At 39.0% G+C, this 27042-nt stretch overlaps 1 protein-coding gene across 12 annotated transcripts in view; it reads left to right on the forward strand.

Annotated features, from left to right (window-relative positions):
• ptprsa (protein tyrosine phosphatase receptor type Sa) overlaps positions 1 to 27042 on the forward strand; it is a 233580-nt gene that overhangs the window by 174940 nt on the left and 31598 nt on the right. For 4 of the 12 annotated variants that reach the window (XM_077584858.1, XM_077584850.1, XM_077584852.1 and 1 more), the window contains 12 exons: positions 143 to 336; positions 1427 to 1453; positions 2393 to 2510; positions 10138 to 10731; positions 11711 to 11805; positions 11898 to 12148; positions 12625 to 12712; positions 13438 to 13650; positions 13777 to 13937; positions 16085 to 16200; positions 20860 to 20907; positions 25036 to 25133. In XM_077584858.1, coding sequence (XP_077440984.1) covers positions 143 to 336; positions 1427 to 1453; positions 2393 to 2510; positions 10138 to 10731; positions 11711 to 11805; positions 11898 to 12148; positions 12625 to 12712; positions 13438 to 13650; positions 13777 to 13937; positions 16085 to 16200; positions 20860 to 20907; positions 25036 to 25133 — 2003 coding nt within the window. The remainder of the gene's footprint in view (positions 1 to 142; positions 337 to 1426; positions 1454 to 2392; positions 2511 to 10137; positions 10732 to 11710; positions 11806 to 11897; positions 12149 to 12624; positions 12713 to 13437; positions 13651 to 13776; positions 13938 to 16084; positions 16201 to 20859; positions 20908 to 25035; positions 25134 to 27042) is intronic. The other 8 variants (XM_077584853.1, XM_077584854.1, XM_077584856.1 and 5 more) reach the window with 5 other exon arrangements.

Here is a 27042-nt window from a genome sequence, read left to right on the forward strand (position 1 = left end):
GATATTTATACATAGCCAGAGCATATTTCAGAATCTTTGGGCAGTTTCTAACATTATTGCATCTTTATTCAATACATTTTCCATTGTTTCATTATTTTTGCTTGGTTTAAAACAGTGTCCATATTTTAAATGTTTCCTGCAGTTCCTGGCAGCCCTCCAAGGCGAGTTGAGGTGGAGGTCTTAAACTCCACCGCACTTAAGGTGATGTGGCGTTCTCTGATGCCAGGAAAGCAGCACGGTCAGATCCGTGGCTATCAGGTCCACTATGTCCGTGTGGAGAACGGAGAGTCCAGGGGCCTGCCCCTCATCAAGGATGTCATGCTGGCTGATGCGCAGGTAAGACATGTACCAAGTGGCTGTGCACCACATATTCCTTCCTAAGTTGTGTCTTTGAATCTTTCTCTCAATCATAGTCCAACCACAAACTTCCACTGACTCAATAGTAGTGACAAGTAGCAGCCATTTTTCACTCACTACAAACTGTATCTAGGTCAGCTAGGCATCCGTGCAAATATCGCTGGAGTTGGGGAAATCATCTGGGTGCTCTTCTCGCTTGGATATCATTTCGTATTACTGCAATATCTGAACTCCCTCTTCGCATAACAAAAACTGTAATCAAAAGCTTTGCTCATCTTTCTCTGCAACATTTCCTTCACGGCTTTTATTAGGAATGTCTGGACCCTTTGTTCATGGCCGTATCTGCAGTAAAATGATTGTGCACTTGAATCAAATGCAAGGACATAAAGAAACTGCTGATTGTTGTAGTTTGGTACGGGAAAGATTCAAATTGGCATGAAAACAATTCACCTCAAATCACTCGGCCGTAACAAGCTAGAAGTCTGTCTTTTTTTTTTTTAAACAAAACATGTTAACACAATTCTAGTCTATCGAAATGAGTAGAAAAAAGGGTAAACCATGGAAAAGAACAGTTGTAGGCTATGCTATATAATGATGGACTATATGAAGATCTGTTCGGTCCATAAATGAGACAGAGCACTAAGGTACACTTAAGCTTTCACATAAATCCAAACTAAAATTACTTTTTACAACATTACAGTCTAACACCAACAGCCCTGGAAAAAAAAAAAACGCCCAGACAAAATTGTACATATTTGTTGCTCATCACAAAAGCCTTGAAAGCCTCTGACGGTGCTTCTGGATGTTCCTGTATTGGTGATTTTAGCACCAGAATAACATTGTTAAACACTGTCACGCCCTGCAGGCAGACCTTTTCTCAGCTTTTTTTTCTTGTGATATCACAAAAAACAGTGACCTACTTCTGATTCCAGCCTTCTGCACCCAAATCTTGAATGCACCCATCTCTCACAATCCTCTTTCTTCCCTTTCTGCTCTCTCTCCTTTTTTCTTTTTTTTTTTTTAATGTTGCAATCTCTCCCATACTCTCCTCTTTGGCGGGGGTTGTTAGTGGGAAACGGACGATACAGCTGAATATGTGAGTACAAAGTTCCACTTGAGTGCTTTGTGAAGTTGGGAAGCTATAGACGGTGGCTATTGCATCAATCTGGCATGATTTTACAAACTACGTCAATCCTTTATAAGTTTGGATGGCAACTCAGAGTTGATAAGTGGGTACTTTGTCTTTAGACCACTGAGGAAAAACACTCATGTCAATAGCTGATGTACTATCCACTGTCCATTGTGCCTGGAGTGATACTTGCTGTGTGTTGTTGAAATATATTGTCTTGTGCTCGAGCCTTGTTTTCTGTAGTGATACTTGAAAAAATTGGTAGTCTCTCCTTTGGGTGTTATAGCTTTATTTTTTGGGCAGAATTTGGAAAAAGTAAGTTTCACCCAACATGCATGCACAATCCTTTTAACATGAAAGCATCCTTTTAATGATCTTAATTTGGAAACTAGCATGCACAAACCTTGGTTGATGTGCATTGTGCAAATTACATCTAAATTGCAACACAATTCTTATAGCTCATTTACTTTTCACTTCCCCATCTGTCTGCCAGGCAGCCTGTTAAAAAGCTCATTCTGCATTCATTCAAACCTTCCCTCTTGAAAGATTCATAATAATTGATCAGGAGGCTTTCTTACAAGAGAGCTAAAGGAAACATAATGGCTGATTTAAAAACTTCTAGTGAACAACTACAATGTACAGTAGTTGAAATGCATTTATTGCAAAGCTAAATTATTGACCAGCATATCTGAAGGGATATGAAGTACTTTCGATTTACACGTCTAATATCCTTATCCCATATTGGAAACTGTAAGGTATTTTCTGAATGGATTGCACTACCAAGGGATGTGTAACACTTAATGCAAAGACCAGGAAGCAATCAATCAATATGAGGTGCTTTAAGTTAGGTGAAAAGGTCAAAAACTAATATTTTGCCCATATTTCTTAAATGTTTTTTTTCTCCAGGAAATGGTTATTGGAGGACTCAAGCCGGACACCACTTACTCCATCACGGTGGCGGCATACACCACCAAAGGCGACGGAGCACGGAGCAAACCTAAACTGGTGGTGACTAAAGGTGCAGGTCAGTGAAACTAACCACACCAAATTTGTCCACCAGTGACATGAAAGGCTGGCCCCCACAATTCCTGGCAGCTTTCAGGTGTTACAAATGCCAGGAGGTTGTGACACTGTGAGTAGGGCATATGTGATAGGTGTCACTCTCTATCCTTCTGTTTGAGACGGTTCACTGAAATGTGCCAGACTGGACATGTTTACTGTCCCTCAAAGGGAAACAACACTCCATGTTTATGATTGGAGAGTGAAATATTGTTTATGTCAGGAGTGGAAAATTAAGGACACACGCTTTACCCATTTTCACAAGTGTACCCCATGCATATCATATATCCCATCCTATTTGAAATATTTTATTCAAATGCTAACACTGAGGTAATTTATCATTATACAATTACTGACGTACAGATTGATGATGCAAAGACTACAGATAAAAAATAAATGGATAAAAAGGATCATTTCTAAAAATGGCCCAAAGCATGACTAGATGCAGTGGATGTAAAAAGTCTACAAATACATGTTCGAAAGTCTCAAAATAATTTTGTTACATACAAAAATAAGTCCAAGATAAATCATCTGAAAACTTCTTCCCCCTTGAATGTGATATTTTAACATGGCAAAATGAAAATAAGAAACCAAGATAATGTGATTGCACAAGTGTGGACACACTGTGCTCAGAATTAACAAATTACGTTCAAACTCATGTTAAATCCGTATACACCGGCCACCGTTTAAAGTGCCTCTCATTAAAACCAAATACAGGCGTTCAGAAAGATGTTCTTGTTCTTGAGTCACATCATGGCACAAGCCATGGTCCACAGAGATCTTCCACAGCATCAGAAGGATCTCTTTATGCGGAGGTTTCATTCAGGAGACTGGTACAAAAGAGGTATTGAATATCCCATGGAACACAGTGAAGACAGTCATCATCAAATGAATAAAATATGGCACAGCAATGACATTATCAAGAACTGAAGAACGAGTCAGGAAGGCTGCCAAGAGACCAACATCAGCAATGAACAAGCTGCAGGAATTTTTGGCACATACTCACTGTTTAGTACATGACACAACAATCTCTCTTTTTCATATATTTGGGCTAAGTGGTAGGGTGGCAAGACGGAAGCCATATCTTACACACACACAAAAAATAAAAAATGAATTCAAGCCCAACTGCATTTTGCAAAAACTCACTTGAAGTCTCCCAAAAGTGTTGTGGTCTGATGAGACCAAGTTTGATTTTATTATTATTATTATTATTTTATTAATTTTTTTGCCGTAATTCCAAAAGGTATGTTTGATTAAAACACAACACTGCTCATCACTAAAATAAAACCATACCTACAGTGAAGCATGGTGGTGGCAGCTTCATGTTTTGGGGACGTTTTTCTTCGGGTGGAATTGGGGCCTTCGTCAAGATGGAGGGAATTTTGAACACTAGTTCCAAATACCAATCATTGTTAGTGCATCTGCTAGAAAGCACAGGTTGATAAAGGCTCTTTAACTTGTGACAGGTGTGTACTGACTCCCGTATATCCTAAATTGATTGGGTAATTCTGAGCATAGCCACATCCACAGTTATAACAGGGTGTGCCCACTTGTGCGACCACATTATCTCTGGTGTTTGCTTTTACTTCCCATATCAGAAATACACTTTTCAATTTAATTGTAAAGGTTATAGGTTATATTGATAGTAGAGAACATTTTTAAATCATTTATCCTAATCTCATTTTTTATCTTGCAAAAACATAACAGTTGAAAAAGAATGTGTATACATTTTATATGCACTATATGTGTATTTTTTCCCCTTCAAACACTTATCTGTTATTAACATGTCTCGAAATTACCATGCTACAAATATTGAACACAAATTTAAAAAAATATTTTAACACAATCTGTTGTGCTATCACAACCAGGTCCACCAATATTATAGACGCTAAAAGTTTACAATCTAGTGTTGACATGGCAGCACTATAGGTACTAATCTCATTATTACAAGTTGCTATAAACATGTTTTTGAAGCTATCGTATTTTTCCCCTATTTACTACATAGAGTTTTTCATGACTCAAGTTCCTTTATTTGAGACATACTGTATGTGCTGTTCATAACAATGATACAGAATTATGGGCTCCAATCTGGCCTCCAATAAATCTAGCAATGTTTTCTGCAGACAAATGTATAAAACAGTGAATTACCTCTGTGATATAATGGCAACACAACCATATCCGTAAAAGGCTTCAAAAGTGATTATGACCTACTTTAACAGTTATTTTTTTCTTCTTCATCTTTCTTCTCCCTACGTCTTCCACTTGTTACAGTCAGGCGCTCGTAGTCATGCACATTAGAAAATATATCTGGTATATAACCATTCAAACTAAGCATCAACATCATGTGTGAGTCATAGACAAAATGCATTGTGGACTTTATTTGGTAAATTTAGGGCAGGTTTCATGATGGCGCTTTTTCATAAGTTTACAAAGAACTCTTGTAGCATCTTGAAAGCTTACTAACACCAAAATCGCTGATGCAATGCCGCTTTTGCACCATATAAATGGATGTTTTGAGGTGCATGCACACCAAGTGTGAGTTTGAAAGGGAAAGGGTGTGGCCACATCAGTGTGGAGTGCAGGAAGCAGGCTTGAAATGCAAGCGCCAGTTAACTAATTGAATCTTTCTTCATTTCCTGAATATTTTTGGCTCCAGTTAAAAGCATCGGTGAGATGAAACAAAGGCATCCAGAGTGGTTGGATCCTTCTCATCAACCCTGCTCACGAGCAACAATGAATACCATTTTTGTGTTAAAACTTCAATACCACTCTAGGTGGAAGATTTTCATAAATCACACTTTTTTTTTCATAGATTGGCTAATCCTATGATTTACAGTACACTCAGGTGTGACTTGTATATATTAAAATTTGAGCTCGGACTGGCAACCAAAATATTGGTGCCCTAGTTGTGTTGGCTTTCTGTGAATTATTGCCATCTTTTTTTGCACCGGCGGCAATGCACCTAAAGTATAAGCTAACCACAATGATGAACTAAAAGATGAAGAATTCTAGTCATGGCAGCTAATGTTTGAAGTAACTCTGCTGCTGTCACTAAACGTTGCAGTAACTGACCATGGTTTTACCCACGTGAGATTCTAGTTAAGAGGTTTTAAGCTGCAAAAAAAAACTTTGCCATACTCCGAAGCGAAGTTTTGTGCAACTGGAATTCCTTTGCTGCATTCGGATATTCACTCTGACATAACACATTTGAAAAACGTTCTGAATGCATGAACAGTTGTCGTGAAGCAGTGCACGCTCTGAATATACTTCCAAACGCAACCACGATTGGGGAACGGGAATTTAGAGGGCAAGTCCGAGCTCCACTGTTCTCAGTCTCGGTCATGGTAAAATAGATTTCCCCTAAAAATTCTACTTAAAGCAAACTCTAGAGCGACGTTTATATGTTTTTTTTCTATCTCGGGATGCATTTTATGACTGGTACAATTTATACTATTAGCGACGTATAATCCCCCAAAAATATGTTACATGAAAATGTATTTGTTCTCAAGGTAGTGTTTTTTGGTTTTGTGTTAACAAGTCTTCCATTTCTCTCTCAATCTTTTTCTTTCATAAAGAGTTTGAAATATGCCATATATAATATAGTGCAAATTACGTCTCCTTGACATTTCTTGCATCACAAATTCAATGTATCCATGAACTCTAGACACATGCTCTTCTGCATAAGAAACCCAATATTAAAAGCAAATGGAGATGACGATAGCAGGTTGACGGATTTGTCTTGACCTTTTCAAGGTTCAGTTCAAGAAATATCTAATACACTTCACCCTTAATACATATGCGTCCACATGCACGATGCAGCCTCATGACTGTTATTAGTGTATTAGTTGGAACCCTGGGCAATTGAGCCAACCTTCTTGGTGTGTGGATGGCTGATATGTTCATAGTGTAGGATACAGCTGAACAATTGTAACTGCATATTGTGTTGTACAACTTCAGATGAGCACGGCGGCAAAGAGTCTGAATGTTTAAGTTGACGTGAGTGTGGTCATCTAGCGATCGCAAGAAAGGGCGGAAATGGGAGGGAAACATGATCCCTACTTTCTCAATCAGGCTGAGTGGGTGTCAGCAGCAGACTGTTAATACTGTGGCCTAATGGGAAACGTGCCAGGAAGCCCATGAAAAGGGATTGAGCCAGAGAGAAGAACCTGAATTGGATGCAGAGGTGTAGAGGGAGGGGAGTTGGATTGTAGATGATTATTGGGGGGCGTTAGGCAATGTGGAGAGCAGGGAACAGCGGAGAGACTAGATCGACGACCACCAAGGGACAATCAAAGTCTTAAGAACACCAGAATTATTCATGCACATCACACACACACACACACACACACACACACACGCGCGCGAGCCCCGATGTACACACGCTCACAAACAAATATTTATTTCTAACGGCAGTATTTGTCTCCGGGGCAGATTGCTCTTTGTCCTGTGTCACCTTCATCATTCCTCTTTTTTTTATCCCCTAAGATTGTCTTCCTCCCTCGCTCTTAAAAATACTGTTGGGTCTTAATGATTACCTCATAAGGACCCACATTTTCCTATTCAACAATGTCAAAGCCCACTTTAATAGATGTTAAGAACAATTAAGAAACTGATGATGAACATGCCAACTGCATGTTCTGTAACAACGAAAAGATCTAAATTGAAACTAAATGTATGAGGAAGATGTCCACCATTCATTCAATTCTTAATATTAATGAATTCATTATAAATATGTATGAGACTGCTATAAGGACAAACCTGTGAATTGGCTGTTATTCTTTTGTAATTGTTTTTTAATGCAATATAATCATTATTATTGTAATTTTAAACAATAGCCCAATAGTAATTATATACAGAGGTGGGCGCGTCAATGAATTTTGAGCGACCGTCATTCGTCGACGGTCAGTATTTCAAACCGAACCAAACTGTAATCATCAATCCATCATTCGTCATTCCTCAAAAATTGGCATTCGTCAATGTTTCCGTCATTCGTCAGCAAAATTGGCATGCCGTCATTGACAGCATTCCCAAATCCGGCAGTGCTGATCCGGTTAGTGAGGATTAAATCAGAGCACCTCATCCACACTCAAGTCATAGAGGGTGACTGGACACAAAATATGGAAAGAGTGGCTCTAATGAGCTATTTTGCCTCAAGACAAGTAAATTGGTAAGTAAGACGGTTGTTTCCCTAACCATGCCAGGCAACAACCACAAAACCCTGCTGACAACCCCTGTTGGTCACATCCAAAGAGGCAAAAATAGTAAGACCCCTTACCTAAAAATTTAGAGCTGAAGTAGCTTTATGGATTACAAATGAACTGTCTTCAACAAACATAACAGGTCAAATTACCTTGATCTAACCCCTGCAGATTACCATGACCTGAATGGCTGAGAATCTACACAGACGCAGTGATCTATACAATTTGGTCAGAAACGATATCTGATTTAATTTCCTTGATTATGGATGAGCATGAAGGCAGAATGTTCTTTTTTTAATGACATGGATTTAGTAAGTAGACGGATCATACGAGAGGCAGTTCTCTCACCCAACACACTCCACCCCCAACTTCCCATTACTGCCAAAGATCATCATCAGAAATCATGTTCATCTTGGTCCAGCAGAATGTAGACCATTAGCAAACGGAAATGATTAATATGAACAAGAGGCTGATGCTCTGCTTACTTTGAATGATTGAATTTGAATTGATGCCATATGCAGCCACTTCTGTGCAGGCTCAAAGTGTTGATGTGTACCAAAATGACCATATTTATCAGTAATTGTAGAACAGTATACTGCTGGAATAGTGACATAATCCATTATGCAAAAAAAACCTAGTGAGACTAGTGTCCATTTTTGTCCCTGATTAGGATAACATTGTATAAAAGGTACTACAGTCTATTATTTGTTCGTACACACCAGACAAAACTTAATTATTTATATCTTAATTCCTGCTTAGATTCAATTTCACCGTTATACCCGTACTGAATTAAAAGCTGCTGTCTGTTTTTCATCCAGTACATCAAAGTGACAAGACTGAGATTGAGTAATGTGATTACAGGCCATTGTATTTGTTATTGGGACTGGAAGGAGCTTTTAATAGAGTGACGATAGAATCTTGGTGCTCTGCCACACCCACCTCTCAACAATATTTGGTGGCAACAACTCCAAAATAGTACTGTAGTTAGGGTGAGGTGTATGTCATCCTAAACTGGAGCCACACTTGAAGTCTGGATTGTTTGAATAGTGTGAGTATGGTACACTTGCTTGTGCTTGAGCAAATGTGCAGGCATGCAAAATAGATGTGTCATATAATCAATGTGATTGTTCCTCGCACCACTTACTAATGATAATTACCTCTGCGCACGCATGGGGTCACTTGAGGACACGACTGACCCAGTGTGGGTAAAAACAAAACGGCTGCTTTGCTTTTATTTAAATATTTTACAGTACGACAAAACTTCTTTGTCTCATGGAATGGCCATCTTAGCAACATTTTTCTTTTAACTTTCAAGAGCAGTATAATTCTGTAGAACCACAGATGAACTTTAAATGTCATTTCCCAGCTTTTGCGCACATTCTTGCCATGGTGAATTAAACTTCAATAGTGTTTTGTCAGCAAAAGCACTAAATCATGTCACAAAGGAGCATTATAATTGTTATCGTTATTATTATTATAATTAACCCTAACTTTGATAGTACTTCATGTTGGACAGATTTGTGGGCAAGGCAATACAATGGAACCTCGAGTTACGAACTGCCCTTTTTAGCAGAATTTTTTTTCGGAAAAATTACTTGTATTTACGTACTATTTTTGATATACGAAACACAGTCTTGGCATGGAGAAGTGTATGGATCTATGTTGTAATTCTCACGTTGCGTACGCATCATTGTCAATGTGGCTGACACATTGCTGTGATCTGAAAACTAGCGTTATCCCTCCATGGCTTAAGGCAGAAGCCGTAGCATATGTCGGGAGAAGTTCCACCTCTGCATCCTTGATCATCCAATCACAGTATAATACTGTAGCTCTTGTGTTTTGAATGACGTAGTAAAATATGTCTGAAAATTACTGAAGCGTTGAACTGACTATTGTACTATAAGTACGTTTTAATGTATTTGCGAGTATGTTCAAACGTATTTCATATACGTAACGTTCGAACATATGAATGTATTTAAATGCATATAAACATATTTGCGAATACGTTCGACAGTATTCACAAATAAATTCGAACATACTCGCAAATACATTATTTTTCCCGATAAAGCCACTGGGTTTTGTGCATGCGCGAGTGGAAAAACAAACAAATACGTTTTTAAGCATTTGGCCCACATACCAATACGGTTGAAAGTTTATATTTTATAATCTAATACCGGAGCTGAAATGGATTAATTGCATTTGCATTCATTTCATTGGGAGATATTTCCTTTATTTATTTATTTATTTACTGATTTCAAGCTACAGACAGGCTCACGGAACCAATTATGTTTGTAAGTTCAGGTTTCATTGTAGTTAGCCTGAGAAGCCTAATATTAGCTTTTTCATATTATGGTCGAAGTCAATTAAACTTTTGTTGTTTATGTTTGTCTACAGTGCCTGGTCCACCCATTTTGTCAGTGACACAAGAGTCTGAAACATCTGCTCTGGTACGTTGGGACCCACCAGACCTGAAAAATGGCATGGACCTGCACGGTTACAGGCTCCAGTTTGGTCGTAAAGATGTATCACCTTTGGCCACACTGGAGTTTTCTCCCCAACAACGGCAGTATTCCTTGGACAACATTCACCGGGGGGCCACCTACTTATTTAAACTCTCCGCCAAAAGCAGAGGGGGCTTTGGGGAGGAAGCTGGTGTAGAACTTGGTGTACCAGAGAATACACCAGGCGGGTATCCCCAAATGAATGAAGGTACCAACGTGACATGTTGCTCAGTGCAGCTGTCCTGGTTACCACCAGTGCTGGCAGAGAGGAACGGTGTAATCACAGAGTACACGTTGGCCTATAAGGAAGCTGGTTCCGGAGGAGCACCGCGGGAGCTCCACTTGCCGCCCAACCTGTCCAGCTACGTGCTCAACAGCCTCAAACCGAACTCTGCATACGATGTGAAAATTCGTGCACACACCATTGTAGGTCCTGGGCCCTACAGCCCACCTATCCAGTATCGGACTGTGGGATATGATGCAACAGGTAGGGCTTGCCTGTTTCTCTCCCAACCCAGTTACCAGGCGGTTGGGAGTTTTTGCAAGAACACAAAAAACTACCACACCCTTTTCTGTCACCTGCACTCTTCCTCAAGAAAGCTAATAGCGATATTAAAATGTTTGCTGTCGGATGCTCACTTCACTAACCCAAACAAGGTAAAACCAGTCAGTAAGTCATAGTCAGTTCTTGAGAAAGAAGGGAGAGCAGCCTAAAAATCCAAGGTAAGTGCTTTATGGTCAGACACTCCTCAAGTCGTTTTGCAGCCCCTTTCCAGGCACACTCACACTAACGCCATCTCACAACACCAGTTTTGAATGAAGGTATGGCTTTAAGGCAAACCCAGTCACAATGAGTTTTTGGACCTTTTGATAAGGACAGAAAACTGGTCTTGGTTCCTTATTTTGGTGTTGACGTTGTTCTACGATATTGAGCCCTTTCTAACCCTCTTTGTTTTGTTTTCCTCTGCAATTCTTCTATCCACTTTCCCTGTCCCTTGGCGGGCCAGCTTGTGGCATGGTATCCCCCAATTGCTGTGCAAAGGCATGCTGTGTTTTGAGTCTGTCTCTTTGTTCACTTGGCAGCATGTCAGTAGTGCCAACCCCAAATCAGTGGAGGTATAGGAATACTTAGCATTGGGATCTCTCTTGTTCTACATCATTAACATTGATTTAGATGAAAAGACAGTGGTGAGGTTGGTTGGCACTACAGATGATAGCTAGCCAGTGGGCGCACCTTTGTGCTCCATGGGTTTGTCTTCCATGAGTCTTCCGTACTCTGTGTCTTAACCAATGGCGTTGCCCTTCTCACAGCCAGTAACAGCTCACCGATTCTCACTCCCCAAACCAGAGGAACGTTGCAGGGGAACAACTATTTTTTTTATTGCTTTAACCAGAGTTTTTCTCTTGTTCTGGTGCTATGTTCAGTGCACTGAATAGACACATTTTTCCATTTGCCAACCAAACAGACGTTCCAAAGAATTTTACCATCAAGTGGGCTACCAAGACCACAGTTGTCCTTGCATGGAAGTTTTCTGACAGCAGGTCCGCATACAAATGCACAGTAAGTTTGATTACTTTCTTAAAAAAAAATGGCCTTCCACAAACTCTACCTTGAAATTGTGCCAAATTTTAAACCATGTGTTTGGATTCTAGATTGAATACAACCGTCAGAAGATGGACATCGATGCCAGGAAGCTAAAGGTCTTCATTACTGGGCTGAAGCATAATACCACCTATGAGTTCAGAGTGACTTGCCAAGAAAGCATGGATGGTGGGCCGAGACACCGTGTTGTGGCCAGGACTGCACCCCTCATTCTGGTCAAGAAACCGAAGTTAGACATCTACGCAGAACCTGACAATATTCTCACCATGTCCTTCCCGCCAGTTGACGGCAAGGATGTCAAGTGAGTATAACTTGCTGAAATGAATGATCTAGCCTTGAAATTGCAGTTATGTAACCCTGCGAAATGGGCCTTCGCTGTAAGGCACCAGATTAATGTGATTTCTCTCAAACAATCAGCCAATAATATAATAGCAATGAAAACTGTATAATGAAAGAAAATTATCATCATTGATAATGAAATCCATGTACTGTATTAAAACATGAATGTTTTTTAAAGACACAAAATTGGTTAGGATAAGCTGCATTGAACAGGATAAGTTGTTAAAAAGGATAAATGTTTTTTTAGGTTTTAAAAAAAGTTATATTTTGTGAATTTTAATTGTAAAATTTTAATCATGTATAATATTGCTGTTATATAACTGGGATATAATATTTTTGGTTCGAAACACGTGAGATTTCCACTTAGATTTTATGTCTTCATCTACATTCTTTGTCTGTCTGTTTTTTCCTAATGTGCTTTATTGTTTTGTCTTTAAGGAATTTTTATGTGGTTGTGGTGCCACTGAAGAGAACGACAGGGACTGTGAAAAACCTAAAGACTCCTGATGAGATGGACATGGAAGAGGTAGGGTTTTGAAAAGGGTGGAGGCAGAATGGACACTACATGCTGAGTTACTGCCACACTACATTCATTACAGTAATTGCAATGATTAGCTCCAGTTCTGTATGGTTCTATGTAAACACCAGATTATTAGCGAACAGTAATGAATAATATGAGAAAAAGTATGTTTCCGTGTTACTTTAACTAGAAGATTCCATGTAAATAGACAAAGTATAACCCTCAGCAACAGTATTTGCTTGCGTTCTTGTAAAATGTATTGTGGACACCATAGGCAAACATCTCAGTTATTCTAATGTTTCCTCAGAAGAGAAAATTCCACTCATCTTGTACTCTACTAGCTCAAAGTCACCTTGAGTGCCAGATCAACAGCAACCAAGCGTATTGGATTTGGGATTTCATTCATTCTGTCTGTGTACAGTTTACATATAGCTTTCCTTTTTTCCCCCTTGAATTTAGTTCAATTACTGACAATGTGGTACTTAAATATGCACAAGCTTACCCACAGAAAACTTGACACATCACGAAAACATGTTTTTCAGCTCTTTTTTATTCATTAGCAATTTTTATGAACTTATTATTAACATTTCGATTGTCAAATCTGAATATATTAAAAATAGTGAAAACAGTAAGATTAAAAATGTGTAACTTGCCATTACAACACATTACTTCTGAATGCAAATGTAAAAGACACAAATACTAACCCCAAGCAAACCCTTTGCATCAAACAGCTGTTGCGGGAGGTGACCCCCAAGCGCCGTTCACGTCGTCAACTGGGCCAGTTGGACCAATGGAAGCCGTACATCACCGCTTGCTTCCGGCAGCTTCCCTCCAGCTTCACCGTGGGCTCTGACCATCGGCAGAGCAGCTGTGAGAACAAGGCCCTCGAATCTGGGCAGGAGTATGTCTTCTTCCTTTTGGCAGAGCTTAACGCTACTGCTGGGGTAAGTTTTCTCCTATAAACACTTTCAGTACTTGTCAATCTTTGCAAGTTTGCAGTTAAAGGTATTACAGCACTTGGGATAATAATAATAATAATAATAAAAATGTTTTGTGTGTTTTCTAATCAGAAAATGTTTGCAACCAGTCCTTACACTGACACAGTGTTAACTCCTGAGCAAATGGTCGAGCCAATCGAGACTGGCGGCGATGGGCTAATTTGGGTGGTAGGCCCAGTCCTGGCCGTCGTATTCATCATCTGCATTGTCATCGCAATTCTCCTGTATAAAAAGTGAGTTGGCCGTTTTACTTTTGGTTTGGCGGTGAATGTTATTATTTAAAAGAATAACAGTAGGACCTCCTATTGACACATGTCAAGGACAGTATACAATTTATTCAATTTTAGACATTTGGAAGTATAAACTACCGTGTATTCTTTTTTTCTTTCTTTTTTTTAGTCCCCAATGGCGCAATAGAAATAAAAACATTACATCGTCGCTATATGTCTGTGATTCACAAGTGAATCTAAGTTAACATTTTAGGAGCGTGGGGCTCCCCCTTCCCCCCTCATCTAGCAAAACACAATGAATATCTCATCATTTGATGTTGGACCAGTTATTTTCTTTGTTATTGGAGAATCCACTATTGCGATGAAAATATTGACTGTTGAATGTTGGTTTGTTGTATATTAATGTATGCATGCTACCCCAAGCCCCGACAGCATGGTTGCATGCAAATCTAAAAAAGTGTGTCTTGTTAAAATCCTGAGAAGTGAGGGGTCAGAAAAAAAAGCGAAGATGAGATTCTTTGAGATTTCAAAGGTTACATTGCAAACCTGCAAACATAATACTCTAAAACTGAACTGTCTAAGGTTACAAATAGTTTTACTTCTTATACTTCAAATTCATTGCTCAATTTGCATTTTTGGAACTAGTTTTATTCCTTAAGAGATTTGATACACGATGTGGACAAAAATATTCACTGTTACAAAAACAGGAAGTGATATTGTTAGAAAATATGGAGTTGGACAAGATGGCCTCTCTGCTGTAGTTCATCTCAAAGGTGTTTACGATGAGGCTGATGTTAGGGCTACTTGTTCTTCCACAGCAAACTCATGCAATCAGGTATTGAAAACCCTTTATTTACGTTGGGGCGCGGTCAAAGTAGAACATAAAAAAGGGTCCTCGACTTCATACTTAATTTCTAGCACTTATTTATAATATGGCTGACTTTATCAAATGTGTATTCATTCTTTATAGACAGTTCTGAAGAAATGTCAAGTTCATGGTACTGCCGCACACAGTATGAAATTACAATGTTATGTTCAATGTTTATCAGTGTTTTTTGGATAAAAAAATTTTCTTCCAATGCATTTCAATTAGTGTCCAATGTACGTAGGTTTTTGCTATTCGTGGGCCGGGCCTGTCCAACACATGCACAAAGTTTATTGTTTTAAAGTGATACCAATGTATAAATCATTACAAAAATATCATAACCACTATTGTACCCAAGGTGTGTTCAAAGACTTGTGTCCACATAGGATCATCCTGCTACTTCTTAACTTCTGGTACTTTTGACAAATATTTTGACACTTGAGTCTTGAGTGTGTGGGCGCTCCTACTGAACATTGTGAAAAGTGCAGGGCAGAACCCTACATTAATTTAAGAGGGCTGCTATGAACAATCCAACGAGATGCTACTACTGTCAGATGATCCCAGTCTGACCTTGCCTTACCTCCGCTTTGGTGGTTAGGAGAAGAGTAACATCGCTCCTTGAATCTCTGTCTTTTTTTTTCCTCTCGTCTCTTTCTTTCACTCTCCTGTCTCCCCGCTCTTCCAATCGCTCCCTGGTGAATAGTGCTTCCCGTCTCTGCCCTTGGCCCTGACTTTACCCTCCTCCGTCTGTAGTCACACTCTGATTTCACACACACACGCACGCACACACACACATGCTACCTCCTGCTAATGCTAATGAGCTTTATCTTGCAATTTTTGCTGGGCCATCAGCGACCCTCGTGAATCTCAAACTGCTCTCTATTGATTTATCTCTCTTGTTGACTCACCCCTCCCTCTTTTCCTTGTGTGTTTTCACCATCTTTATGTATTTATTTGACTCCTATTGCTTTCTCTGGAAACAGCAAACCTGACAGGTAAGGCTCGGCTGAATTATATCACGTTTGACAATGCAAAGGCAATATAGACTGCCTCAGCAAAAAAGATACCTTTAATTAGTGTGGTTGAAGGAGATTTTACACTCACATATGTGCACGTAATTTGCTTCTGAGCTCTTGATTTGCTTTCACTCAAGTTTTCAAGCATTGTGATGTTTTGTTTTTCAAAAAGCTCATTAGTGAGCTTAGAGACGGTTTTTGCAATGCAGAGCTTTAAGTTTTTTGTTGGGCATTTAATTGTTTTTTTCCCCATTTTTCTTACTATCCAGTCGCAAGAGAAAAGAGTCAGAACCACGCACAAAATGTCTGCTGAACAACGCGGACATCACACCTCACCATCCTACCGACCCTGTGGAAATGAGACGAATCAACTTCCAAACGCCAGGTACAGAAACTCCACACAACTCAAAACTGAGCTTTATTTATTTATGTATTTATTTATTTATTGAAGATTTGGTTGATGCAGATTTTCTATTGAATCTTCTTTAATTGCCCAAGGCTCTCCATTTATGTACATTGTTTCCCTACCAAAATTCCAATAAATAATAATAATATTAGCAATCATTCACTAAAAAGTAAGGATGTTCTATACCATATTCTATTTTTGTCAGGCTAATACCAGTACGAGTAGTCAACTCATGAGAAGTCACTGATACCAAGTACTGATACCACTAGTACTTTTATAGATAAAATTAGTAAGACCTATATATCCCAATATAGCATTTTCATTAAAATTGCACGAAATTAATGGCAATTTTCTATTATTATAATTTCTAATTTCTAGTTCCTGATAGCAAAATGGTGATGTAGTGTGAGCCATTGTGAATACCAATACTTTGAAGACTGCATTTGAAGAACAGTGGCACGAAGTCGGACTTTTTTTATTTCATACCAGGAAGTGTGTACGGAAACGCCACTTTGGACTTGGAGATCCAAGTTGCGAAGCTGAAAAAAAAAAAGGACCTTCATTGACTGGCTTCAATCTGAAGTCACTCGACATTGGCGACCCCCGCAGATACAAAGACTGTAGATGGCAAAACATAATTTACACAATTATAAACATATTTATCTATTTATTTATTATAAGTTAAAACATTAATTTAGTTGTTCGAAATAAATAACTTCTCGTAACCCAACGTGATTTGGACTGACTGTGTTAACCAGAACAACAATTTATCAGAAGTGGTATATATCCGACTTCCCACCTTCCTTGAATGTGACACAGGATATGGCATCGGTACTCACCCATCACTACTAAAAAGCACTTGTTTACAATGTTTGAACTAAACAGGTAACATTCCAGATCTACTAAATTATTAAGAACATATTGTGTATAAATCTATTAAACAAATATCCAGTTATCAAGAAGTATCTTTAAAATACAGTACAGTACTTAACATGAATGAGTATCAACTAATTTGTTTTATCAGTAATTTCCATAGCATAATCACATAAGTGATTTGTCAATTTGCGCTTGCAAAAAAATATATGTTTTTAATTCATTTATTGTTGCAATAAAGCAAAAATTTGTACAGTACAAGTACCAGTTTAAAGTCTGCTAATCTAAGTTCACAAGAGGTGAATTACAGGTGAGTCTAATCACGATCAAAATTCTGTAAGTTTTTCTCACTGAGCTTTCTTTTCAAAGGTGGTTTAATCATTTATGTTGAGCACTCTCTAAATAAATAAAAAATGGAGCCTGATCTGTAGTTTCCTTTAGCTGAAGCTTACGGGATATATTTGAGAGTTTTTGTTCCATCATTCATCTTACTTTTGCTTTGCTGATGCCTCCACTCGTCGACTGTGTTCTCTCTCTTCTGGCAGCTCATTTGGCAGAAGACATTTTGAGAGACCGGTACTTGAATTTGAAACGCATTTTTTCTCTCTCAGCCCGCCAAGTCGAGGGATGTTTACAGGAGTCGAAAAGACGCTCCCCACACCCCCTCTCTCTGCTTTTGCTTTTCTGGCTCCTTTTTTACTTCATGGTCAATCTTCTCCATCAAAAGATTCACATTTCAAACCGCCGCTGGTCTTTTCCAGTGTCCTTGGGGGTCACAAACATGCATTGCATACTACCTCGTGTGCTTTGTGTGAGCATTAGGGATAATACGGCCTTCGTATTTATCCTGATCAGTATTCATAGCCCGTTTCAAATGAATGGCTGTGCAATGACAAGGTTACCGTAATGGTCACTTGCTTAGGCCATCTGACATCCTGCATTCTCTTGATTAAACATGTCCACATAAAATTGACTAATACATGCAGACAGTTCTCTCTAAACACACCTTCTCGCTCCTCAATCCCATTGTCGTTGTGCAGAATTGGCCAACGTTGTTATCTCTGCACCCTGGGAATTAAATTTAAATGGACGGTTTAGACCAATTAAGTGGGCCGGTGAGCATTTGTGAACATCACCATCAGCTAAAAGCAAGCATTGTTGAAATGAGCACGCTCCCGGTGCTCTTATCCTCGGCCCCATTCCATTCAGTTGAGCATACGCTGTATTGGCAATTGGGAGGCAGTGACCCATGGTGCTGCCGCAGTACTGAAATGCTATTTGATTGTTTTTCCCATAAGCAATGCTTCATTAATGTATTTGAAAGAGTGCTTGTGTGTGTGTGTGTGTGTGTCTTTGGTCATGTGATAGCCTCAAATTGACATCGCAATACTCTTGAAGGCGCAGAGTGGCTCGTTTTTTCATTATCTTCCCTGGTTCCCGGGGTTTAATTGGCAAATTGGGCCAAAGTAATGAAGCAACACAACTCAGTGAATATCTACATTCTGTGTCCAATCAAGTTGCCTTTTGCTTGGAGCGCTGGCTCGTTTTCCCTCCAAGTCCACCCTTTTGCCATATTTTATCTCTTTCGTCCTTGTGCCTTCTTCTGTCTCTACATGTATCCTTAGTTTGCAGTCAAAACGCAGTACTAGTTAAAGTAATTGGGATTCACTGCAGCGAACTATCCTTCTTTATGTCTTTACTACAAAATTACAAAATAATATTATTATTATTATAAAATATTGTTATAATAACTGCAGTTTAGTAGTAGTAGTTTACTGTAAAACTGACATGTAAAACAATTCATTAAACAACCAATGGCCCGCTATCTAAATTTATCCTAAAGTTAAAGTCAGACATACTAATCAAAAATATCATGGATGTTAAAGTAAATTATAAACATTCAAATAACACATAGAGCAGTCCAGGTTGTTGGACACTTTTTGTGTGATAACTGTTAATGAGGACATGGGAAACAATTGCACGTCATGTAAAGCTCTCACACACATGGACGCATGATCGGGGGGTAAAAGGCAGTCTCCAAGTGCCCACTCTGCTACGGCCAACTTTAAAACATCCACAAGTGGAGCTCTTCTTGCAGTTACTTTGAAATGGATTTTGCGTGCTCCAATCTCATGGATGGACTCCAGCATGTCCTTCAGCCATGTAGTCCGTGTGCCTCTGTGCTCTGAATTTAAAGGGACAACAATTAAATGGCAAACAAATCTGCCATGTCCCCCCCAATGGCGCATAATGGAGAAAACAAAAAATGGAAACCTTGAGAAGGGACCGCAAATGTGGTAATCCATCTTCCAGGATGATCAGGCTGCAATGGATGCCGAATGGGCAAAAATGTACATAGTTTGTGATACTAAACGTTATTAATTAGAAAGTCCATTGAAGAAATTGAAGCACAGCAAGAAGACGTCAGGGAAGTGGGTGCTCATCCAAATCCAGCCCGGTTGGTCGTAGCAGCTATCTCTGTGGTGGCAACTTCAAGGTGATGGTCCTCCCCGGATCGCATCCCGGTCAACCAGCACAGAACCCGTAATGCAGCATCCAAATCGGTCATTAACACCTAACTCCCTCTCCAAGCCGTGGAGAAAGGAGGGAAAGAAAGCAGCGGCAGTCGCCAGATACACATCATTCAGCCAAATAATGAGTCTTAAGACGCTATTTCAACGTTTCTACAGAGGTACCGTCTCTGACCTCCGAGAGGGTTGGGCATTCCAGAGCACTGGAGCCCAAATCGAAAACACTCTAGAACCCGAGGACTTCTTTTTGGCTCTTGGAATTACCAAAAGGCCAGCGTGTTGCATACGAAGGTTTCGTGTCGGAAAATAAGGAGCATATAAATAAAAAAATAAAATAAAACACATTTTACCTAATGTTTTTGGTAAGTAACCCTATAAAACTTTACTAATTAAGCAATGTAATGATCACTTATCTATAGATGCCAGTTGTCTCCTTAGTAACTAGTTTGAGTCTACCAAGAATGGTTGGAGAAGACTTCTCATGCGGCGCAGATAAGATTTTTAACTTTCATCAAAATCCTTTGGCACTGACACCCCATCGGCTTTGGCTGCAGAACTGTCAGCCAAATTCTCGGAATTAATTTTCACCAATAAGCATGAAGTGTTTTGGGTTGGCATTCATGAAAGAGATAACTAATAACTAATAACTCTACATTCTTTCATCTTAGACTTATGGACTTGGAAACTTGTCTTGTATTTCGTTTTCATCACATTTTTCACATTGGTTTGCGTGCTGGCTTGAGGCTAGGCTACAATCTCGTATGATGGGTAGGTATACATACTTCCATTTATCCCATTCAATTTTGATGGAAATCCACACTTTGATATTATAAACTCATCAATGCAGTTGGTGGATCTTACATGTGTTGGCATTTAAATATAATATACAATATTACATTTAACTATGACATCAGGTCATGTTATATAATTGGTGGTGTTTATTGTAAGATCTGTTTATATTTTTTTCCCTTGGATCCAGGATTAGTTCTGGTTCCGGATGAAACTATAAACTGTCCGTTTGATTATTTTTAAGCAAAGATATGCACAATGTGACGCACAAGATTCATACTAAATCCTGGCACCAAATGCCTGTTCAGGCCGTTCTTGTACCCTGTATTTAAAACAAAAACAAAATGTTGTTCATTGTCTCCAGTCATTTGTCAGTTTTCCGTGACCATTTTCTGTTGCATTACCGACTTTGTGAAACATGTTCCCATGTTTGCTGTTCTTTCAGATTCTGCTCTAAACAGTCCTCAGAGTGCAGCTGAAATTGAATATGAAAGTTAGTCTTTATGGTTTTGGTATTTGCATACCAGTTTCTGTTTTTGAGCACTGCTTGTGTCCATTTACAAATGAATTGCATTTTTTCCCCAGCATAATATCTGCACTAATTTATTTTTAAGTTGGTTTCTATGGGTCTACTGAGTCTCCTCAGTCAGTCACAGTATTCACTTGGCTGTCAGCTATGCATTAATCCCACGTGCATAAATAACCACTGAGATCACATCTGCTGATGAAGAGATATTTTTTTTAAGTGACGTTGCTGTTATCCCACTCCCCATCTCTCTCACCTTCTTGTGGCTGTGCTTCCTCGATTACCCCCACTGCACCATTTCCATTCAAAAATTCGTATTCAGTATTTTGACCCAGTGGTGTCCACACTACGGCAGGGGGGCCTTTTGTGGCCCACTGTCCATTTTCTAGTGGCCCTCAGCATAGACAGAAAATAACTTTTGACACAGCCTGCTTTTCTAGATATTATAGAAACTATTTAAAACTTAAATCGAAAACATTTTTCATTGTAATTAAATAAATGAATTAAGATATTTCAGTTTCAAAAGCAAAAATGTTTTCCTCCTTGTTCCACTGTCTGTGTCTAGGTCTGACTTGTGAACATATCACATTAATGATCAACTAAGATCCTCAAGTAAACACTGCTTTAATTTTTTTTATTTTATTACCAATTACTCTTTCTTTGATTCTGAATGTGCAGATGTGCTCATGGCAGGGGCAGATCTATTCTAGCGGGAAACAGGGGTGTAGGCCACCCCAAAATCGTGAAAAATCACAAACTGTTTGTCTTGTTTAAAAACAACAAAAACTTCGCTAAAATATCTATTGTGCATAATTGCTTGACTTATTAGTTCTAGAGTGTTCACTTCATTCACTCCCAGCCATTTTCATTGACGCAACCCCCATCCCTCCCGGCTGTTTTACTGGATTTTGACAGCTTTTGCAAGGCCCACAGAATGTTGTGTTCTATTGCTATAAAAAAAAACAAAAAAAAACATGGAACATCCCAAAAGAAAGATTAGAGTAGTCTCTTCTTTCATCAGGAAAAAATAGTATATTTGTACCTGTTTCTGCTTTGCAACAATTATCATTAGGATATAGCGACGTTTCATCAATATTCACATTCCTGGTGTAAACACTGACAAAAAGAGCTTGTTGCAACATGGCCCTGGCTGGTCTCTTATACTCTGCTGCCACCCGCTTGCCGTTTTTTGTAATAACTACCATTGCTTTAAGCCACCTCTTCATGTCAGAAGTTGCATCAAAGCCTTCTGTATGTTCTTGCATAAAAAAAACTATTTAAAAAACATGTAAATACATTTTTGGGAGTGAAGGACAAAGTATTAACAACGTGTTTACACGTTTTGGAGTTTGAATGAGTTAATAAAGTCAGACAATGTCAAATTTGCCCTTCGATTATTCTCTATGTGGCCCTCAAAGGAAAAACCCAAGTGTTCCCTCTACTTTTATTTCCTTTACTATCCTACATGCGGGCTTCTTCCTTTTTAAATGAAAATTAGCAATGTAAAAAAAAAAAAAAAAAAAAACGGGGGAGGAGCCTATCATAAAAAAATCATTACACATCTCAGATATGTCAAGCAACAAATTGCGAGATTTGAAATACATATTTAGACGCTGGAGTTTGTTGTCTGTTTATTGATCAAATTCAGTTGTGCTGGGAAAAGTCTGTAGGCGTGTAGTGGGAAAATGCAGTTGAGGAGAAGCATAAGAACAAAGGGAGGGAAAGGAAGACGGGTTGGGAATAACAGTTTGTCCTTGACTAACTTTGCTTGAGTGAGGGTTACAACAAAATAAGTTGTTGTTTTTTTTAATCAACATTTCAATACAGCGTGTTGTGTATAAATGACAACGGAAGGAATCGACTCCTCTCTCTAGAACAAATGCATTTTTGAAGGACGCAGTGACGCAGTGATGGACTTGTGAGGTCCATCAATGTGAGTGTGATAAGTTCTGCTGACAAAGTACAAAGATAGATGATGATAAACCCGTAATAAAGAAGGAATAAAGAACGTACGGCCATCTGTCTCTTCCTGCAGCAATGTGGTTCATTTTGGGTGTATGATGTATCTAGTGAAGTGTTGCGAGCACTTATGCATGCAGACGGTAATGTGGGCTGCCCAAAGTAAAAGCAATTGATGGAGTGTGTCTGCAAAGCCGCACACATTCACAAATGCATGTGGACAACCGTACAGGCATTTGCACATATGCACACAAAAAAACCAACACAAACATTCTTTGATCTCCACTGGAAAGATCCATTTCTTGTTCTCCGCAGAAGAAATGTGGGTCCCTCATTTGCATACACATTCCCTGCTTTCTAGCGTAGCATCTTACACCTTTCCGTCTGAATTTCAAGCGACTAAACTGACAAGCAAATTTAATTAGCAATTTAAGTTTTTGCTGTGTTCCTGTGGCAAAAATTGCGTCTGCACCCTGCATGCATTTTTTGGTATTCACTTACCGAGTGAATACGCCAAATACTTGAAGATGATTTGAGTGTCTCTGATAACTCACCAGCTTTTGTGTTTGTCGACTTTAAAGGTGAAATCCCACTTAAGTCGAAATTCGGATTACATCGCCAGCGTAGGAACGGAACTCGTCTGTAACTCAATGACTTCCTGTAGAGTAAAATGTTATTGCCAAGAAATGTTTAAGGTTGACTTAAAACACAAGGATGGGGACAAATAATTTAAGATTCGACCTAAAACAATATTGAGGTCTAATAGTGACTGTTTTTCACAGTTTTTGTTCATTGTTCACTAAATGTTGTTTTACAACATTATTTATACTTTATATTTGTCTCATGATAAATTCATTTGACATAAATTCAGGCCGCCTGTGCGTCTTAATCAAGTCACGATAACTTTATTGCTGTGAGCAAGTACAAATGACCGACTTTTCTTCACCGTTTCTAAAATAAGACGGTTAAAAAAATTAGCAAAATTAGAGTATCTTCTCCACTTCTCCAAGGACCACTACACCACTATTGCCAAGTAATCTGTTAATTCAGCGTGTCTACTCATTTTCAGGAGAGCATCATGACATTCCATGTCATCTCCATTTGTCTCATGCTCTCGTCGTAATCTTCGTAAATCTCCGTGAGGTGGCTGCTGCAGTGTTGTTCTGTGTGTAAAATAAACTGCTGTCACTAATGAAGACAGACAGAGCTGAGAGTTGGCCTAGAAAGTGCAACTAAAGCAAACGGTATAGTTGACCCTCTTGACTTCTGACTAGATTGAGAGAAAATGAAAGATGGTTAATGTGATCATTGTGATTTGCATGCCCTATTTTATTTTTTTCATTGTGAATACTTAAACATTCATTTGGCATTTGAGCTTGGTGTTGTGATAAAAAGCCCCAAACTAAAAAAATAAAGATAAATAAATAAATACTGCCATGCCACATGTGGGGACAGAGTCCTAATGGCTGGTCCATTTTCTATTACAGTGCTTAAGTATCTGGCCCTGACTTAGTAAAAATAGTCCACAGCAGGACAGTAATTTACTATCCTGCTGTGGACTGTTGTAATAAGGACTGTCAGTACAATGGAAGAAGCCTGAAAGAACTGAGTATCCAACTGTTTGAAACATAACATAGATTTTGTACTCACAGTTGTTCCTGTTAATTCTGGAAATAAGGAGGGTGTTTTTCTTTCTTTAAAAATTTTTGGGGTGTGAAATTAGCTTCTTTGCTTGTGCTGATGCGCTGGAATCTCGAAAGAGTATACTCTCAACCATTGCATTTCATTTTGAAACAAGTCCGATTCAATATAAAGCCACAAAATCCTCATCACTACCATTTTATCATCAAATTCCCAAAAGTTCACCCCCACCCCACTTCTCTATGTAAAGTGGTTTGCTTTCCGCAAGCTCAAATTCCAACAACATAACCAGTGAAAACATGCTCTTTTAACTTACACCATGTTGTGCACAAGCTTCCCCATCACTAAAACCCAACATTCAACAATGTTTTGTTTGCAAAGAGCTTCTCACCCATAAACATTGCATTGTGTGAAAATGTATACTTTGCAAAGTTGTCCTAATATATCAAAACTTTCTTTCTCTGCTACTTCTTCCTCCTTTGTTTTGGCAAACAGGTATGATGAATCACCCCCCCATTCCCATCTCCGAACTGGGTGAGCACACAGAGCTTCTCAAAGCCAACGACAACCTGAAGCTCTCCCAAGAATACGAGGTGGGTGGGCGGAAAGTTTCTCATCCTTCTGATTTTGGAGAACACAAGCGTCCATTATGTTTACGGTGGTGTGTTTTTTTTCTCTTTGTCACCGAAGGTGCAAACTTTTAAAATTAGAAAATAGTATTTGCTTCAGGTACCATCTTTATGATACTGTTGGTCAATTCTATATTACTTTCTTGGGCAAGGTGTTGAATTAGACCATTTAATGTGAGTGAGTATTAGAAACACACACACACGCACGTATACTGTATATTTACAGTGCTGCTCAAAAGTTTGTGAACCCTGCAGGCATGGTCAGCTTTGTTTGTATAAAATATTAAAATAACCTTAACACATAATACTTAATAAAGGATGAGATAAAGGCTCGTTTTCTGTTTTTCAATTTTAAAAAAACGGGAGACGGCTAGTGTGTGGACGAGACAGCAACACTGCGTGATGTTTGTCTAAAAAATAAATGCATGTACCCACGATCCACAAACTCACATTCTACAACTTACAAGCAGAATTGAGCTTATACAAATGTTAAGTCATGATAAATGCATACACAACATTAACAAACGTGAAAATCACGGATACTTGTAAATCTGAAAAACGCGTGAAGATCGTGAATGTGTTTGTGAATGTGAAAAACGGGAAAATTACAAATATATTTGCGTGAACAATTATGAGAAATTTCTCCCCATAAAATGTGACACACATTCAACTACTTGTAACACAAACACACGTAAGAGAATGATTAATGTCCTTCTAACTTCAGAAATTAAATGCATTGCGTCACACAATGCATTCTGGGAACCAAATATATTTTTTTTTGTTTGTTGAAACAAGAGTTATTTGCGAGGACCACGCCGGCACGTAAATAGTGAATATTTGTGTAGCACAAACACCTATTGTAATGCATTAGGGTGAAAAAAAAGTTATTTCAAGTATTTTTTTTCAATTAATCGACAGATGAATCTGTAATAGTTATTTTTTTTCTGCCAAAAATCAGCATGGACATCAGCCTAAAAAAAATCCATACCGGTTGGGCCCTGTAAGTTAGATTAATTGTATTTCAAAGTATTCACCACATCAGAAACTCACTTGTATGGCATAGATTTCCTATCATGCAGGTGCTTTGTGTTTTACTCAGCTGATGCGTAGTGTTGTTGTGAATGCGTGTATGTGAGGTGGGGGGGCTAACGGAGCTGTCTTGAGCTCTGCGGCCGCTCGGGTTATAAATGACACTGGAGTTGATTAGAAATCAAGAGCGCTGAATCAGCTCTCGTTTGCATACAAGCAATATCTACCGCTCGCCATCCCTAAATCACGGTGCCTGTCGCCTTGCTGCACGAGCGTCTGATGTGGAAAAGAGGGTACACCAGCGTGGATTGCCATCATCATGCCTGCCGGAGGATGTTGGATGTTTGGCGGATAATGACTTCTCAAAGCATTGCAGCATTTCTCGACTATCTATTATTTATACATCTACAGCCGAGCTGCGCACTAAAGGGACAAGCTTGTTTCGTTCATGGAGGCGAGAGACGTGATGGCAAGTGTAATTATTTGCCTTAAAGAGTGAATTCAACCACCCAATCCTCTTTTCCCAATCTATCTTTTACTCTCTCGCCATCCTCGTGCCCTTTCGAACAACCCCATCAGCCCCCAGGAAAAATAAATGGCCAAATTAAATAGAGAAGTGTAATTTTAATTTTGTTATTTTCCTGATGAATGGCCACTCGTCCATACGCGCAGTCTTGCCAAGCGCCGCTCTACAGGCCGTTGACTGATTGGTTTTTAGCCAGGCAGGAAGTGGAGGGAGAAAGAAAAATGGAGAGAAGAGGCAAGAGAGGGAGATGCTGCGGAGGCTCGCTTATTGAGGATTTGCTGAGACCAGAGAGCAGGCTTTCATAACAAAGATCAGCAA

The sequence above is a fragment of the Vanacampus margaritifer genome, chromosome 13 (assembly GCF_051991255.1).
Source record: "Vanacampus margaritifer isolate UIUO_Vmar chromosome 13, RoL_Vmar_1.0, whole genome shotgun sequence".
Lineage (NCBI taxonomy): Eukaryota > Metazoa > Chordata > Actinopteri > Syngnathiformes > Syngnathidae > Vanacampus > Vanacampus margaritifer.